Source organism: Alosa alosa, chromosome 15 (genome assembly GCF_017589495.1).
Source record: "Alosa alosa isolate M-15738 ecotype Scorff River chromosome 15, AALO_Geno_1.1, whole genome shotgun sequence".
Classification (NCBI taxonomy): Eukaryota; Metazoa; Chordata; class Actinopteri; order Clupeiformes; family Clupeidae; genus Alosa; species Alosa alosa.
Genome location: NC_063203.1, coordinates 5,703,956 through 5,723,660, shown reverse-complemented (window position 1 = coordinate 5,723,660; position 19,705 = coordinate 5,703,956). Strand labels below are relative to the sequence as shown.

Sequence of the window (19,705 nt, the reverse complement as noted above, 5' to 3'; positions counted from 1 at the left end):
TTATAAACCAACATTGAACAATTGGGAATCCTATAAGTATGACACGATCAATATGTTCTATAATTTTAAAAGTACTGTAACAGAAAACATCTTAATTAGGTAGGAACTCCCTACCCTACTCCCAAGTGGTACAAATCCATACTCTAAACCAAATGAGAGAATTTAGGACATACACTGAAGAAAATGCTGGATTTACTTGATTTTATCGTGTACCTGTACATCTATTGCACAATGAATGAAATGTCTAGAATTAGTCAGTCATGCTGAGTGTTGTGCCACAGTATTCACAAAGCATGGTTCATCTCAAAGCATAGCACAAGATACAACTCAGCTCCAAATTCTACTGGTCTTTTTAAACCTGACCCTCTTTAATAAAACTCATGTTAAAACTTTTGTCAACACTTGCGTGATTATCTCAGTGTTCTTCTTGCAAAGGCTCATGGGAACACAATGAAATGGTGACACCAAGGCATCCTATGTGTTCATTTACCTTACTGGTTCAGTACTTAAGTGCTTCACATTGATCTAACATGATTCTGTTGGATAAATTCATTGAATTCAAATATGTCAGTTCAACTTAATAACCTTGTGTTTTTTGTGATTGTAACGTAAAATGGTTTGACAAATTGGATAAACTTGACTTTCCATTTTTTTACAGTGTATGTAATCATGCTATGTCTCAGAAAGTATTTTACATTTTTTTAAAAATACAAAACACTAAAGTATTTTGATAGAGTATGAAGGCATTTTCATCATCCCAATCAAATACAAAACTAATTACAAAATAATATTTGGTGTATTTTTAATATGAGAAATGCCCATCCCTGAATGTACCATGCCCATACTAAATTACTAATAATGATAGTAATGATACTGGTGTCCTACTGATATGTCTTGTGTCCCCATAAGAAACTGGGTTCAGTGTCTTCTGGGGTTGTGAACCTTAGGCTGGGTTCGTAAATGTAAATATAAATCAGGTTTCTCGGCCAAGTATCCTTGCATATACAAGGAATTTGGTCTCTGCATTTATCCCATCCGTGAATTAGTGAACACACAGTGAGGTGAAGCACACACTAACCCAGAGCAGTGAGCGGTCTTGCTACAGAGGCGCTCGGGGAACAGTGAGGGGTTAGGTGCCTTGCTCAAGGGCACTTCAGCCGTTCCTACTGGACGGGGATTGAACCGGCAACCCTCCGGTTACAAACCCGAAGCCCTAACCAGTAGGCCACAACTGGCCCTTCACAGGCAATTTGTAAGTCAACAGTTCAACCAGTCCCATGTTATCAGGGTAAGATTTAAATGAGTGATAATTAATTAACATTAGGTCTTATAATGAGAAATGTATTTGTTGTGTGAAACATGTGTGTATAATGAACTCATTAAATCCCCTGTAAGCTGAGGAAGTGCTATCTGAACTCCATGTTGCCGAAGGGAATCCTGACTCCTGAGCCCTTAACATGGGTGTGGCAAGATGAACCATACATACAGTGGCTTCCATCATGAGGACCATCTTAACATGGTACTTGCAGTATTGTGTAATTCTTTAGCTGAAGGAAAGAGGTGAACCTGCCTAAAGGTGCATCCATAGCAACTCACTGGGAATCTGTGTAGTTCTCATAGGGTAATGACTGACCAGATGACTCAACAGAATGTGAGTCATTCATATGTTCAGTTCTTCAAAATATATCTCAACAGAATCAAACAAAAACAAAACAACTCCCCTTAGCTATGCCACTCTATCTGTAGTGCCATATTCAGCCACTAGATGGCAATCTGCCTGTCCATGCTGAAAAATTGAAGACAAACATATTGTTTTTAAAAAAAAAGAAGACAGTGGAGAGGGAACAGCAGTGTTGTCATTTTTTTCAATGTCAACATTTAATGAGCTTGACCACGGTACTTCAAATCTACATTTTTGTTGAGAGACCAAACATTGTTTTATTTTTCCCCAAGGAAAGATTGAAATTCATCTGATGCGTCTTCCAATCCCTCAGTGTGACCAACATAAGCTTTCAGGCAACTAACAGCTCTCTTTAGTATATATCGTAAAATGTATTGAAATACCATTACCTCTGAATATAAACTTCAAATGTCTTATAAAAAAGCCTGACAGAAGTAGTACCTATACCTTTTGATAGAAGTTGCAGAGGTCATCAGTCTTTCACACATCACACTACCATTGTATCCTTTTATCGGTTTCATTTGCATGTTATCATTTTTTACATATCCCCCTGAAAATACAAGCATTACCATGTATTTGTACTTCATTTGAACAAAAACTATAACCTCAATTACTGAAGGTTGACACGTCAAATAGGATTTCAGTGAACTAACAGTCAGAGAATACTTGGCCAAGAATAAGGTGTCATTTTCCAAATAGGAATACAAGGGGCCTCCTTCTCATGTAATTTGAATTTTGATGATGACTTTCATTCCAGAGTGGGAGTTTTTTTGTAGGAATATAAAAACTGGAAGGGACATTCAAGTTTTAAATCTCCACGGTAAAATCAAAAATGTGGAGGTAAACAACCAAGTCATTGAGCTCAAGAGGTAGAGACCAACATTGTGAATCCATTATATACATATACACAATTAGTTCAGTGTTTTGTTGTCTAAAGGATAAAATCATAATAATAATAATAATAATAATAATAATAATAATAATAATAATAATAATAAAAGAGGGCTTCTACTTCGATACTCATATCCACATCTCTTAAGTACACACAATACACAATTAACATAATTGGCTATGTGTTTCTGCTTATAATTTGGATTATCTCTTCACACTTTCTTACTGCAACTGGAGTTAAGAAAAGATAAACAAAAACAAAATTATATACATATATAATTATATGGGAGTCTCAGAAACAAAAAAAAAAAAAAAAAATCACAGCCCTAAAAATGTGCAGGCCTCACCTTCTATACAGCAGTAATGTTGGAGTCTTCCTCAGTTTTTTAAGAACTGCAAGGTTTTTTTTTTATCCACTGTAGAATTTTTCTGATGTTTCATCCTAGTAGCTACTCATGTATATACATAACATATTCAGTGGGTCATGAGAGCATGCCATTGAAACATTAAGAAAGAAATAATAATTAAAAAATCATCTAAAAATATATTAAATAGTTTCTCTTTTTTCTGCTCCTGGGTGTGTATGGATAGGTATGAGTGTGACTATACAGTGTATATGTAATGGCGGTGAGAATATTCCTCTGGTTTAATCCTGGGGAGTAAGAGCCTACTTTGGAGCTCGTCTTTCTCCTGACTGGGCGTCACGGCCTGGCCTGTCCTGGGGCTGTCTGAGACCCAACATGCCGACTGAAAGGTAGGGGGCAGCTTTTACAACCCACCTCACAGCCCTCCTGCTCTCACTCCATGGTGGTCCATTTCAGCAGATGAAAAAACGCATGAACAAATTAATGAACAAATGTTAATACAAGTCTTTAGCATGGTACTTATGCAAGGATACATATGCTATCAATATCATTCTTTTTTTATCACACATACTCTAGCATACACACATGCACACAAACATACACACACAAGCACAACCCACAGGCTCTCACCCACAGGCTCTCACGCACGCACACACACACCTTCCTTTGGGGACCTTCAGCCATGTTTTACATGGAATAAATTAAATATCTTCAAGGAATGGTCTAAGATCACCTTTGAGCCTCAGGGTCACATCAATCATTTTGTAATGTCTGCCGATTTGCCCCTGCTGTTGAAATAGACACTTCAACTTTCTGTCTTTCTCCCCTCCTCTCTAACTATGTGCCTGTTTGTCCGTGGTCACCCTGTCCTCATTACAGCATACAGACGCACCGCATGACCACTCCTCATTGGCTGCCAACTCCATAGAGAAAGAGGCTGAGCAGCATCCTCGTCTTGTCCACTCACTTATCTGTTTCTGAACAGAGACTGTTCAACAAGCACAAGGTCGTCTCCTCTGTCCTTAAAGCGAGGACCTGGCATGACTAAGCCTACTATGACCAGGTCTCGGACAACACTTCAAATAAAGGAAGAGCCCGAACAAAAACATGAAAAGAAAGATACTGCCCCCCCAGTCTGTGAAAACTCTTCTGTCTTGCTCTCAGTTTTGTCCAAAAGACTTGATCCACGCAGGATTGCTCGAGAGCCTTACGTGTTTTCACATCGCCCTCAACTGCCTGCTTTCCAAGCTCTCGGCAAGGCCACAGCCTCATCACTCTGCAGTCTGTGCTGTTAAGGAAACACAGACTCCGCAGACCTCAGAGTCAATCAGGGCTAACAGCGCTACGCTGACTGGAGCTAAACAAACCAACAAACAAAAAAAATAAATCAGGATATACTGCCTGTTACTACAAAAGTAGGAATGGTAAGAAAGAGACTGAAAGAGATAGAAAGTGAGAGGCAAACACCAAGAAATTAAAATCTAACATACGTTAACTTCTTATCATAATGCTTAACAGTATGAGAGTATAAATAAAATACAGCACATTCAGGTCATCCTTTCAGTCAAGACAGGGGGCAGAGAGAGAGAGAGAGAGAAAGAGGAGGACGGTGTGGGTTTCTTCTGCGTGTGGCTGAACAGACCAGACTCCAGCCTCTTGAAGACAAAGCGAATAAAGGATGATCTCCACTGCACGCAGGAACTCTCCTCCACCACCTCTTCCGTCTTTCTCTTGCATTTCTTTTTTTCTCCTCTCAGATCTTCTGAGCCATGTGTTTGCCTTTCACAGGAAGCAGAAAAGCGGAGCCCCGGGCCCAGCGAACACTTCACATTCCTGTCCACAGTGGGCCTAGGGCCTCCAGAAACACACACACAGACACACAGACTTAAATGCATGTGTATGTTTGTGTGAGTGCATTCACAAACTTAATGTTCGTTCGCCTTTCACCCACAAGTCCAATCCCTCCAACCCCATCAATCCCCCGTTTTATCTAACGAAAACAAACTCTAATCAGCAGTGGTTGGTACATCAACAAAAAAGAAAAACAAAAAAAAAGAAGAAAAAAAATCCATCTTCAGTTAGTATTACAGTACACAATGTGATAAGAAAACATCTTTCTTTGCTAGTCCTAGACTCCAGTGAAATGCTACGTAGTTTTCTGGGGTGGGTGGGGGGTTGTGGTGGGTGCCTGGTCCTCTTCAGTAGTTCTGAGTGGGGGGGTTCGTGGTTGGGATGTGAATGAGCTTCATGGAGGACACTTAGGCAGGGCTGTGGCCACCTGGGGGCGCTGGACCTTTCCAGCGGTCAGTGGGCTTTACTCCCACACCAGAGGAGAAGGGGGCATCTCAGACGGCTGAGCCACCGTGGAGCTGCAGGAAGGGTAGAGTGGGGGGGGGGGGGGAGAGCGCAGGGAGGGTAGAGGAGGATGGTGGGGGAGAGAGAGAGAGAGAGAGAGAGAGAGAGAGAGAGAGAGAGAGAGAGATAGCGCAGGAAGGGCCATGGGTTGGGCGGAGGTAGAGAGAATGGGTGGAGAAGAGACAGAGATTCATGAGTTTTACTCTCAGCTGCACAGATTTTAGTATTTTAGCATTTTAATGCATTCTTCACTGTCTCACTAACACACACACACACACACACACACACACACGCACGGTGATCATTTTAGGCTTGCATATAGACCATTTTCATGTGAATAAATGCATGTGTGAATATTCTGCCCATGCCATGCCATGCCCACAGAGCTGGGCGCTTGGCACCAACAGAGGGCACACGGGGTGGGCGGGCGCTGCTGAGGGGCCTGGTGCTTTGGCAGCTGACAGCGAGCGGCTTTGAAGGGAGCGTCATACCTGATGAAGCTTTTGAACGCGGCAGACTGGGGGTTTATGCAGAGTGGCACGCGGTTCCCCTTCTGCTGCTCCAGAATGAACTGGTGGATGATCTCTGCAAAAGAGAGAGGAGAGAGAGAGAGAGAACACAGAAGATGAGGGGATGAGGTGGAGGTGGAACAACGCTAAACCACTTGCAGTCGGCCTTGCTGCCTCAAGCCATCTTTGTACTTTGTCTCCATGTGAAAGAAAAAATGCTGAGTTTGGTACAGGGCTCAACACTGAATGGGAAAGTAAAGCAACGCATACAAAGCCCACTGCAAGTATGCACTGGTAGGTTGTGCGAGGTTTGGCAGTTAGCGCCATTTTATTCTTGATTTTCTAAAGCATCTCTTATTTTCCACCGATCAGAGACATGTTTAAAAAGCAACATGGGATATACGTAAATGCAGTGCAGTAAACACTAAATACAGTGAATAAAGTTCTATAAAGACTGGTAGTCATGATGAAAATACCTAATAATAAAAACATTTTATTTAGATATCAATCTAATCTTAATATCAATCTAAATGGAATACAATGATTAACTGAGTTAGGGAAAGTTCAATTAATTAGACATAGTTGGGTGTTTGGCATCTCTGTTCAAGACCATCTTGAGAGGTATTAACAGACAATTACAAATAACAGAGGAAATCAATTAATACCAGTCTATGCTAATCAATGAATCTCCTGACGCACGGTGTCATGTGCTGCTATGCTAAATGACTCCACAGTGTGCTCTGGTGCTTTGCATGAATAGTTCAGGAAACAAGCCCAACCAGCTCTTCTCAGGGTGGCCTTACTTTAAGAAGCTTTGACTTGCCATGCAGTCGACTACCTCCAATCTGCCTAATCCCCAGGGTGCACACCAGGCAAGGGGCGAGGGAGAAAAATAATGTGTGTGTGTGTGTTTTCTTTGCTTCATCTCTACATACACACAGTGTGTGTGAGATAGAGAAGAAGAGCGTAGAGCGATAGAGTGATAGAAAGAGAGCAAGTGACATGGCGAGAGCCGAGATGTAGAGAGCCCACATGAGAGAGAGAGAGAGAGAGAGTGCAATGGAGAGAGAGAGGAAAGAGAGTGCAAGGGAGAGTTACAGTGAAGGAGGATGAGAACGGAGCAGGTTTATTTAGAGCGCTCCTCTGCGGTAAGCCTGCTTTTAGCCGACAGGCTCCCTAATGCCTGCTGACAGGGCAGGCCACCAGTGATCGGGGGGGGGGGGGGGGTGGTAGGGCCTGTGCATGTACGTGTGTGTGTGTGTGTGTGTGTGTGTGACAGCATGTGTGTATGTGAGTCTGTGTGGATGGGGTGTCCGTGGGGGGTGGTTTGAAAAGCACAAAACAGGAATTACAAAAACATTGCTGATGAGGGAAAAGCACGAAAGTGGCTGTAAGAGATCTGATTAGGGGCGCTGGGGGCCAAGCGGTGTGATGGCCACATGCTGCGGCGTCCCATCACCATCAGCGCTGAGCCCAGCTGAGCCGAGCCGAGCCGCGCAGGGCTGCTGCTGACGGATGAGGGGCCCACAGTCGGTCCTGACCACACATCAGGCCCATGTCCTTAACCCTAATGACCACACATCAGGCCCATGTCCTTAACCCTCATGGTGCTAATTGTTAGGGTCTCTCCATGAGCACACATCAACAGGACTACAATTCTATAAAAGCTCTAATAGGGATTCATGCACATGACTGATCATTGCACACTGACCAAGAACTCAACAGCACTCTGTATTTACTCGTATAAAAGTCCACACCTGTCAGAGACCACATTAAGAAGACCACCACATTATGAAGAGGGTAATGGTTTTTAAATCACACACATACACACACACAAAATCTGAGTCCTGCAACTAGACAAAAGGTGACAGGGAAGCAGATGTTGTTTTATCTTTGCAGTATTCATATAGAAAAGCAACAGCAGCCCAAGCAGGAGCCATCACAGAGCATGTGCCTGAACGGCCACCTGAGGTCATCTGGACACCCTGCACTCACCTTTCACCTGTCTGACCGATGTGAGATTCTTCTCAAATCCGTCGTCGAACTTGGGATTGGTGACAGGCTCGAAGTCGCTGGTGTAGACCCGGCCCGTGGAGGTGGTGTAACAGCACTTGCACATGCAGGTGTGGTAGCGCAGGCGGCCCTCGTCCAGGTAGGGGTGAGCCAGCGCATCCTTCGCAGAGATGCGCTTTGACTGGAGGAGACACGGGGAAACAGAAGCATGACAGGTTAACCTACTGACACTATCAGCGGAGCAGCGGAAAGACTTCCAGGACAAGCCACAGGAGCAGGGTCCCTCCCTGGTTAAGATCCACTTTATTTTTGTTATGGACCACCCCCATGGAATTTCTGGTAGTTACATAATTCAATATATGAGGCTGTGTTAATAAGGACACTGCAGCCTCAATCTGTAGCCTGGGTACTCCAGAGGGTGTAGAGGGTGAGAGGAGACCCATATAAATAAATATGAGCTTTGCAGAGCAAACATATTGGGCTCTCCTTTATAAACACAAGTTCTTACGTACAACAGAAAAGGGAATCATGTCAAGCTATTTCAATTATTAGGGTGCCTTCATTTGTTAATTTCATAACCAAGGCCAAAGTGCCTTTGAGGGCAGACAGACAGCTCATTTGGATGGGTCTTATCAAAACTGTAGGCTTTGTGGTAGCTGCATCTAAGTGTTCAATATCTGGTAGGTACGTCTAATCTAATCTCTGCAGTTTGACAGCATAACATTGATCTCTCGGTTACAAAATTGACCAACCATTTAGTTATTGCATGGCTACACAGGTTATGCAACTACACTGCACAAACAAATCCAGTAGCCTAACAGTCAGATCAGAGCCTTAATTTGCAACCAACGGTGAGACAGAAAAGGCATTTGTATGGATTTTACAGCATACAACACTCTCCTTGGTTAGACTCTACTCTCCCATGTCCCATTCTAATTGACCTGTAATACCTGGGACAATTCCATAAAATATCTGTTTCGTTGTCACTGGTCATTAAATATGCTTTGTTGCCGACATGGGCCACTGAAACTAACATAGCTCTATAAATTGGCCTTTCACAGTAGGTCTGTCGGACTAGTACAGTAGCACCAGCCACATAAAGCTGTTTGTACACAAAATACAGCTCTAGTTGTTGTATCATGCATGTTCTACACCTCATAAGCACTAACTCCATATTTCTCCCTAAACACATAAGGTTGCCCATTCCTAAAGTCTTTACATACCTTTCCACTTTATTCTACATCACAAATGTCCCTAATGTCTTATGCAGGTTGCTTTCTTGCGTTTATGAAGCTATATATGAATAAGTCAATATATGAATATGTGAAGACCACGGCATGTCTATACTTTGGTGGTTTGAATGGTGCTGGGCTTTTATATGTAATCATTTCACAATATAATTTTCATAACAGGTACTGATGTCTGATGACAGAAACAGAAGCAGATATATATTAGAATTCCTGTGGATACAATTGGCCAGAGAAACCAATTCAATGGTGCACCCATAAATGAATATGCCGTTTCACCTGTCCCACAAAGGCTTCTCTCCATTCTAGCATCCTATGAGTGCGTCTATGCAAATAACAATTCTTCTCAATTACTCCTTTTGATGTTGCGCCATTTGGGGACTGTTGTTACATCACATATGTAAAGCAGTTTGTTGTCTTATGAAATTAGGGCCGGTTATATTTTGAAGCACTAACTAATGTCGTTCTACATCCTGGGTTGACAGCTACTGTATAATCTTATAAGTCTGGACTGGAGAGCAAACTGCCTTACAGCCAAGCTAATTGATGCCAGCACCACATTTCCCTCTGTAGACCTGGAAGCAAGAGGGATGAGTGAAATTAAATGATCACTGCATCATTGCATGTGCTCACTGTGATAAGTGCAAACCTGAGGAATGAGGATCCTTCCAAATGTTGCCCAATATTGTATATATAACCTTCATAAGGCACATTTAATTGATATTTCTGCTATCAGGCGCAGTTAATCAGAAACCTTCAGTGTAAAATCAGTTAAATGATACAATAGCATTTCTGGCTCAACAGCCGAGGTTGTGGTATTGATCAGCAGGTGCTGTGGGTACTCACGGGGTCAAAGACGAGCATCCTGCAGAGCAGATGAACGGCTTCATGAGTGGCCTGGCTGGACAATGTGTAGAGGACTGGAAGAGAGGGCTGCAGGAGAGACACACACACAGACACAGAGATTCAGCAGCTGCTCATATGCCTGTGACAGAGACTCACATACAGGACTGTAGATTTGTCCGTCCTGTGCAGTGCACTCTTTCTGACTAATCAAATCAGGGCATGCAGATCTCCCCTCATCGCGATCCTTCCATAATGGGCTAAACTAATGAGCCAACAATTGCCTCAGCATTTGTTTACGTCCCACTCACACCATTACTTCATTGATTTGCTCATTTTCAATGACTGAACAATTGCTTGAGTGAACCCACAAATTCAAACTTAGAAACACAGAAAACTTGGATAACAAATACTGACCAACAATCAGCAATGATGCACCAAGCCTTTTCATTGGAAGGAACTCTATGCAAGCAATACATCCAATTTGGCTTATTTTCTGTCATAAACATAATTCTGCCCCTCACTCTGAACCTAAATTCAAAACTTTTTCAATCCTTATCGATGAAAAAGAAATAACAGAACAACCACTTTACACAAAAACAAAAAAATTACACCAACGCAGTCCAGAACTAAAATACAAGACATCCCACAAAACATTCACTACAGCAAGCAGTTCCTGGTGTTGGAGAAGGCAATTAGGATACTAGGATATGGAATCAAGAGTCATTTGAGGGAAGCAATCGCCGGGTGACATCTCGTTCCCTCTCCCGCACAGCAAACAGAGTGATCTCTCTAAAATGATAGCGGCTGCTTATCTGAGAAGGATGTGGGACAAGCAGAACAATGAGCCGGAGTTATTTTTACACTGTAATTATCTCCTCCGTTCCCCACCACCACCACCACCTACTACCTCCAACTGATCCATCCATACATCTCTCTCTCTCTCTCTCTCTCTCTCTCTCTCTCTCTCTCTCTCTCTCTCTCCCTCTCCCTCTCCCCCTCCCCCTCTCCCCCTCTCCCCCTCTCCTAGCAGAGCAGCAAAGTTGATTGAAAAAGCCCACCGGTAATCGTTTGCTTCCCCGATTAGTTTTTTCCTCCCTGTTTTCCGTGCCTAAGTGATGTGTGCAAGAGTGCTCTCTTGTGTGTGTGTGTGTGTGTGTGTGTGTGTGTGTGTGTGTGTGTGGGGGGTGTCTGCTGGTGGCTGACTAGCTGATTGAATGGCAAGGTAGTAGGCAGACAGCTGCTTCACTCTCTCTCTCCCCTTCATTGGAAGCCCCCTCTTCCTCACATCAGATGAGATGAGTGGAAAGGGGTGAGGAGGAGGATGATGGTGAACGAGAGATGGAGAGGAAGAGAGGAGAGAGAGAGAACGAGAGACTAACTGAGAGAGATGAGTATTTCCTCTGTTTGGGTCTCAGTGGAATTCTACGAATGTACAATAATGAGCGAGTTTTTCCTCAATGGAGACAGAAAGAATGAGTAGGGGTGTCATATTTGTGACAGTCTGCTCTGTGAGTTTTTTTTTTATTGTGTGTATCTACTTGAGTGCTCTCGCGGATGTCTCTGTGTGTTTTTTTTAGTTTGTCTGTGAGAGTGTGCGCTTGCGTGGGAGTGTGGCAGAGAGCACAGTAGCATTAGAGTGCATTAGCTCAGGATTAGCTGGGGATGTAGCGCCAAACAGATGAAGGGGGGAGCAACCGAGTCTGAGAGAGAGAGAGAGAGAGAGTGTGACAGAAATAGAGAGAGAGGGAGAGAGAGAGAGAGAGAGAGAGAGAGAGAGAGGGCGAGAGAGAGACATTTCCTCCACCCCGATGCCCCAGTCTGAGATAATGCATAATGACTAAGGAAGGAACAAGCGAATAGTATAATCACCACACTAACACTTAACACTCTGAGGTCCCACACCACCAAAATAATGGAATGGTGAAATCCCTTCACACACTGTTGGCCCATGGTGTCTTGAAAGACAGGATGTGCACCCAATCACCTTTCACATTCAGGCCACCTACAGTCCTGAAGTAACCTGCTGTAAAGACTAGTGTTTTTTTGGCCATAGCATTACATCACATCCTTTACTGAGGTCACACCTTTGGCAGACTGATAATGAACTTGGTCATCAACTGTGGAGTTGCTCCTGACTTTTTCCATCCCAATTTTGCACTGAAGTTTACCTTCATTTAGATCTGCTGCATAATATGAAGACATCTTGTTCTCATAACACTAACAGTGGCTAAGAGGCCACCTGGAGAATGTGTCTGCCATGCATGGCCTAAAGGTTCGGTCAGAAAGAGCTAGTGGCTTCAGCGGTTTGAACAAATGTACTTGCGAGCAGAGGCCCCCCACTCCCCCAGCATGTTGTGCAGCGTCGACCCAAACACTCGAAACAGACAGTGCTGATAAACAGCACAAGCAGGAAGGAAGGAAGGTTTGCACTCGAGAGGGGCTGAACAAGGTCAGGGATTTCACAACATGCCACACAGCTCAGCCAAGGATCTCTACAAACCCTTCTGTTCTCAAAATGAGAAGATCATTTGAATTACCTCAAGTTCTAAGGCCACCGTCAACAACCTAGTGCTGGATTCTTTACTTTTTTTTTTTACTTAAAGGGACACCAGGCAAGCCTGATGCTTTTTCTCTACGAAACTCCCCCTCCCTCGGTCTGAAGCTCTTCCTTTTCTTTGCATCTTCAGTCAAGGGGTTTTCGCTTCTTCTTCGCCGCTCTGCCATTATACACACGTTTGCAACAATCGCTAGCGTGTCTTTAGCCTGCCTCTGTGCTGTGGATGCAGGACGTAAACTGATCCTGCTTCGGTCGGCGGGTACAATACACTGAACTTGCAAGCGGAATATTCTTCCTACAGGAAGTAGGGGCGGACGAGAGTCTTCATACGCCCTGTAATGAGTCATTTAACCATATACCAACTTACGAAGATTAGTAATTAACACGAAAACGTTGCCTGGTGTCCCTTTAACATCAATTCCATTTATATATCCCATTATATTTCATTACTTTCAAGCCCATGATCTCTTATCTTGATTCCACTGGCAAATATGAACCATAAGTGTGATCAAGTGCAGGTGGAGAGCAGCATGTGTGTCCTGTACTCATCTGAATAAAAACTCAGAAGAGGTTTCCATTAAAGGTACACTATGCAGGTTTTGGTATTTTTGGCGACTGTAGAGATCCCTAGATTCACAATGTATTTATATTTTACTCTCCTGTTGTAAATAGCAAACGTCTCGTGACTATCCCCCTGTACACAATGAAAATGCTTTTGTTGTGGAGGTGAAGGATTAACAATACAAAAACTATCTCCAAAAAGCTATATCTACTGACAAGGTAATTCTTTCACGATTCTCGCGAGATTTGTCTCGGTACCGTCTTGCTATGTCTATGCTGTATAGCTACAGGTGGGGGTAAATATGCAGGTGGGTCACCAAAAACAGAGTCAATGCAAATACAGATCCAGTAAACTTCTGACTAGTCAACAAGGTCTTCCCGGCATATAGCCACAAGCATCAGTCAGCGCAGGTTTCCTGTGTGGTGCACCACAGGCCATGTGACCTGCCCCTACTGGCAGAAGCAAACCCCCAAAACCACCGCCCGCTCTCCAGTGAGCCCCCGGCATGCCTGGAAACAGGTAGAGCAGTAGAGCAACAGAGCAGCAGAGCACGCCCCCCCACCCCCACCAGCTTGCTCTGTCTGTGGCAGGGGCTTGGGGGCCTCCTCCTCCACAGCCATGGGACAAACAAGTCATTCATCACCCGCCACTGTGTGACAACAACAACAGCACTGTCTTTCCATGGCCTCCAACACAACAACAGAAAGCAGAGGCTGGAAAATGAAAAAAATAATCTGGGTAAACAACCTGTAGCACTTACTGTATGCAGCGTGCAACAGGAAACCAAGTATAAAAATCCAGCCCTGGTAAAAATATGTTTATTTGCAATTGCTAGGCAACTGTATCTTGAATGTACAGAAATGGATAACTAAAATTCTTTAATATTGAAGAGATGAGAAATCATTCTACAATTTATGAGGGGGAGAAAAACAGATGACGTCAGAAGAGTCACTGCATCTGACAAACTAAAAAGGACAGACATGCAGGTGTTGGAAAGGATGACAGGAAGAGAGAAGAGAATTAGGGTGTAAAAGTGTGTGTGTGTGTGTACACCGACAGAGCCAGAGAGAGAGAGAGAGAGAGAGAGAGAGAGAGAGAGAGAGCAAGGGGATGTGAGGTGAGGTGATGAGTATACCGGAAGCCAATCACCAGAGGTGGAAAAAGTACTAAAATATTGTACTCAAGTAAAAGTACCAATACTTTGATGAAATATTACTCAAGTACAAGTTAAATTACCCATCTGAAAATGTACTCAAGTAAAAATAAAAAGTAGTTCATTTAAAATGTACTTTAAGTAAAAGTTACTTAACCCTTAGAACCCTAAGCTATTTTTAGGGCATTTTCACTACCTTTATTCATAAGGATTTATTCTGGTCATTGTAAGTGCCACACACACATATTATATTTTGTTTTTTTCAGCAGAGTCTAGGCTATCCAGATCTGCCATCATTTCATGTATTAGTACTAGTATTGATTTTATTTAGATTTTTAAAGAATTCAAATATAAAAAATGTATTTTAAAAATTCTGATATTTCGACATGTATCTCACCACAGCAAGCTCATAGCTCTACATGCATTTCATGTGTGTGTAGGGCAGACTGTCCTGAATCGGGGAATATAATTGCCATGTTGGTGGTATACTCTGGGGCTGAGCAATTTACAGAAATATGTGGTGTGTGATTTATGGAAATAAATGCCATTTTTTATTTAGTGATGAAAAATGACCTTTCTGAGCTCCATATCTGTGACACGAACTGATCTGACCTGACTTGACCAAGTTTGCGTGTTAGCATGTGTGGTGTATGCACTCATAATGATTCTCAACTTTTTACTGCATTGCCATGAACAAAGTAAAGGCAAAAAAGGTGTTTCTTTGTTGAACAAATTGGGATGCAATGTGAGCCTTGAATTGGATGCCATGCAGGAATTTGCTAGGATCTCAAAACCAGATTATGAACATGCTTTGCCATAGAGAAACACACGATAGCAGAGAAGTATAGACTGTAAATATGATGCAATTTAATTTCATGATTTTTTTAAATTTTCATACTTGATCGTACAGATAGTACGTAGTCTCTTTGGAAAGCCCCACTTCTTCTCGGTCATGCAATAAAGGTTTCATCTCGCTGCGATGAACAGTCGCGGAGCAATGTAACAGAGAAGAAAGGGTGTGTTTTTTGACGCACTTTGCGTCAATCGGGTTCTAAGGGTTAAAGATCCTCCCGCTGTAGCTGCCTGGCTGCCTTAACTGCTGGCTGCAGCTACTCGAGCTAGGTAAAACCGATTGTTGTCATGACAACTTGTTAGCCTACTCGATGTCGGTGACCTCCGGAAAAGGAGATCTATGTGAAAAATCACGCTCATCCTTGCTCGCTTTGCAGTGTAATAATCCAGTAATCCAGCACAACTGAAAAGCTGCTCAAAGGCATCAGAGGCAGGCAGGCCCATGTTGAGTTTCAGAGAGAAACTGAAACAGTTGGAAAGGAGTTCAGCAGATCCAAGGGCGTCGGACTGGGGGGAAAGTGGGCCTGATTACTAGGGCCCCAATGGAGGATAGGGCCCTTTAAAAGAAATATATTTTATTTTACCTGAATATTTTCATTTACAAATTAAATGTCAAAACGAAATGTAAAGTCTGACTGACTGACTTCTGTATACAAAAAATAGTGAAAAAGACGGTCTAAGCAGGGGTGTCAAACATACGTCACATCAGGCCCGCCAGCAGGTTTTATACGGCCCCCCAGATGTTTTAGGTAGGAAGGGAAAATTAGAAAAAAGATATTCACATCCAGTTGTCTCCAACAATGTGTAATAAGCAATATCTCTATAGTATGATAAATTGATTAAACCTAGCACTACAAACCATCCTCAGGAAGGAAGAAGCAGAAAAGCTAACATGGAAGTAGGGCATTTCAAGAGAGAAAGAGCAGTAGGCTATATGACAGCAGTACATTATTTGTACTTGTTTGTGATATCATCAAATAACACTCTGATACCCATGCAGAAAAATAATGACCATGACAATGACGCCCCGCCTCATGAGGTCTCGTTCCAACAAATCTGGCCCACTAGGTCTACTTAATATGTGTTTGATACCCCTGGTCTAAGGTCACTCACACTCTCCCTTGCTAAAGCGCAAAATGGTTTAGTCCGCCTGCACAACGATTCATAAGGTAGGCCTCTCTCATTTGGTTTATGTAGTTGAGCATCGCTAGTAGTGGGCTTAGTGTTGTGCTTCTGGCACATTAGTTGTGCTAATGTCTTTCTCCAAGAAAGTTGGGTTACAAAAAACAAAGCCAAGAACAGGAAAAAGAAAGCGATCAAAATGAGGGAAAACCACTGCTAATAAACTTATTTTTAAAGGTGAGCACAAACGTTAAAACACGAATACCACCGTGTTAAACTGCTTGAATATCTCCTCAATCGTTAGTGCTAAAAAAGAACCAAGACAACCCATTGAAATAGCGGAAAATACACTTTCCTCGGTTACACATGTAATCTGAGGTAGCCTACCCTATCTGATCCGCCTCCATCCATCTCCATCTCTTTTAGAAAGACTTGGCGCCCGCCAGCTTGATTCATGTGTAGGCTTCATGCTGATCATTGTCACTGGAGTTCCGGGCTCGATTTTTTCCCTTCCTTTACGTTTTCGTTAGTCTTTACTTTTTTTTTTACTCAGTAACGGATTAGATTTGTGATGTAGCGAAGTACAATACTTCACTCAAAACGTAATCAAGTAAAAATAAAATTACAGATTTTAAAAACTACTTAAAAAAATACAAAATACACAAAAAAAAAACCTACTCAATACAGTAACATGAGTAAATGTAATTCGTTACTTTCCACCTCTGCCAATCACAGATAGAGAGAGACAGAGACAGAGAGAGAGAGAGACGGGGAGGGAGAGAGAGAGAGAGAGAGAGAGAGAGAGAGAGAGAGAGAGAGAGAGAGAGAGAGAGAGAGACGGAGAGAAAGGGGCCTGAGCCAACCCTCACACTCCTCTTAACTCAATGACGCGGTGAGGAAGTAGCATTTGCCAAATCAGCCCACTTCCTGATTCAGTCAAAGCTTCAGCCCAAGCGAGTCAAGTTTCAAAAAGAAAGATCAAAGCCTCTTCATCTCCCTCATCGTCATCATCATCATCTACATCAAGCATTCATTAAACCAGCTCATCTCATGTCATACGGGGGCATCAGGCTGGAGGCACGAACACTCCCCCATCCTCACTTTATTGAAAAGATAAAAGAGCTCTATCCATATATTTGGAGAAGTGGGATAAAGACTGTGATACCACCTGGATATTTAAACTCAGCTCAGCACTAATGAAAAAGCTCTCATCTCAAAAAAATAAAATAAAACATATCATTTTCATTTAGAGAACTGTGCTAAAGATAAAAGCTGTAGTATAGCATAACAACTAAATAAATATATATTTTTTAAATTGACCTTTACATTTTTAATAAATCATAATGTTCTTTGAGATCTGCAAAACAATAACGACAGCATTTGTGTTGGCTGTGTTATGTTTGGCGACGATGGCCTTAGCAAAAATATGCAAGAAGCTTGCAAACATTCTTTATCCCAATGAGTGCAGGCTACTGTAGATCCCCAGACACACACACACACTCTCACACACACACACACACACACACAGTACTGTACAGATAAAGTTATCAATCATTAATGCTGACCCCACATAAGCGTCAGAGCCAGTGGAGAGCCAGAGCCAGTGGAAGCATGACATGAGGGCAGTGAAACTTGATCTGACCTCACCATGTCCAACTACAAGCACGCACGCACAGGCACAGGCACAAGCACGCACCCCCCCCTCACCCACACACACACCACCCCCCCACACACACCCACACAGCAGGAGAGCACCATATGGGTGCACAACCAAGATAGTGCAGTGTTTGGGGGGTAGGGACATTTTGTACTTTTCTCTCATTAATTCTCTCAATGTAATGCAGTCAAGTCAGCTTCATTGGAATGGCAAACCCATCCATTATTAACGAACACCACAGTGAATGGGCCCCTACTGTATGTGTATATGTGTATGCATCAGCAGGAGTATTCTGTTTCCTGAAATGTTAAGGGTCCAGGTCAGGTGGCACGGAACTTGTACAACCTTTTCAGCTGTATACTCTCCTTTGTTGCAGTGAGCAGGATACAAGGATACAAGGATACAAGGAAGTTTATTGTCACATGCATTTAGTTATTGGAAGTAAGAAATGCAGTGAAATTATGTCTGGTGTCAGCCTATTTGTGCATTAATGGGGGGGTAAAAGTGCAGTAGAAGAGGGGTTTAGTAGATTAAGTGGCAAGGGCTGCATAAAAAAGGTGGGGGAGGATTGGGATTGGGTGGGGGGCACCAACAAGGAGCAGGGACCAGATTGCTGTAATCATATACAGATACTAATTTAGAAATGGCTTTCAGGGGACTTTAACATTGTAAAGCTAAGTGGGTGGGTACTAGTACAAGTGTCTGTGCTTTCTGGCTGTTCAACATACACAGCGATGTGGGTGCTCTCTGTACAAGGTGTTAGTGGCTTGATCAGGAACGCAGGAAAGGAAAACAGGTCATCGCTTGGAAGTTCCTCTCGTATGACACCCCTCAAACACTACACTTGATAAAGTACACACATAATTGGGTTGTGGCGAACATCAACAATATTCTTTTTAAATTTTGCTTTTACAACGCTGAAGCAGTTTTTGTCCTTTATTGAGAGGAATTAAGGCCCTGAATATTTAACAGCATACCTGTTCCATTAGGTAGAACAAACTGAAATTTCGCAAACCTCGGTCCTTCTCTCTCTCTCTCACTGCTCCCCTCCACTCCTTTCAGGAGGACATCTTCTGCAGAGGAGATGGAATGCACTCCCCCTCCATCACTGATGGTAAGAGCCTTGCAAAATTAATAGGAGTAATGAGCTCCCATGTGGAGGAAGCAGCCGATCTTTTAAAGTCAGAGCTCTTTTTAGATTCTCTCTATGCTACCTCCCCCTCTCCTCTCTCCCTCTGTCAAACACAGATCTTCTTTTCACTCTCCTGCTCCTCCTCTGCCTCGTCCTCCTCTCTCCTCAACCCCGCACTGTCAAGACTGGCCACAGCCATCTCTGCCCCCTGCCCTTCACTCTGACATCCACAAGCATGTGTGAAAAGAACAGAGAGAAAAAAAAAACGCCAATAGAGCCTAAAGAAAAATAGATACATTTTTCCCATTGACCCATTTCCTGTGATTCTGCCATTGCAGGAGCCTGGGTTTGGCCATTGGTTCTGTCTCTCTCCAGTGGTGGTGAAGTGGCATGGTGAGGGTGAGGGTGTAAAGCCCTGTTTGGGCTGTGGGTGCTGAGCCTCTCCTCTGCCATCTCCACCAGCTCCAGGTCTCTGTCCCTTCTGTCGAGCCCAAACCCTCTCATGTGCAACAACCCCCCACACACTAGTCCACCTACACCACCAACCACCGTTTCAGACGTTTCAAACCTCATCGTCTTAGGTGTTAAATGAATTGTTTAGGGGCTATAAGATCCCACTCTGTAACCTGGAAGCCAGTCAATGGGCATGATTAAAGCAGCATGCTTCTGATGGCTAGCCTGGTGGACAACTCGCCACACCAAGGAGAGACAGAGGGTGGGGATGAGCAGAAGGGAGGGAGACAGAAAGGCAGAAAGAGAGAGA

At 43.2% G+C, this 19,705-nt stretch overlaps 1 protein-coding gene across 2 annotated transcripts in view; it reads right to left on the bottom strand.

Moving 5' to 3' along the window:
* Window positions 1-1,853: 1,853 nt before the first annotated feature.
* The window catches only part of nlk2 (nemo-like kinase, type 2), a 57,140-nt gene continuing 39,288 nt past the window's right edge, over window positions 1,854-19,705 (bottom strand). For both annotated transcript variants that reach the window (XM_048264280.1, XM_048264281.1), the window contains 4 exons: window positions 9,908-9,994; window positions 7,797-7,995; window positions 5,784-5,877; window positions 1,854-5,306 (listed from right to left, as the gene is read on the bottom strand). In XM_048264280.1, the coding sequence (XP_048120237.1) occupies window positions 5,252-5,306; window positions 5,784-5,877; window positions 7,797-7,995; window positions 9,908-9,994 (435 nt within the window). In that variant the 3' untranslated portion in view covers window positions 1,854-5,251. The remainder of the gene's footprint in view (window positions 5,307-5,783; window positions 5,878-7,796; window positions 7,996-9,907; window positions 9,995-19,705) is intronic.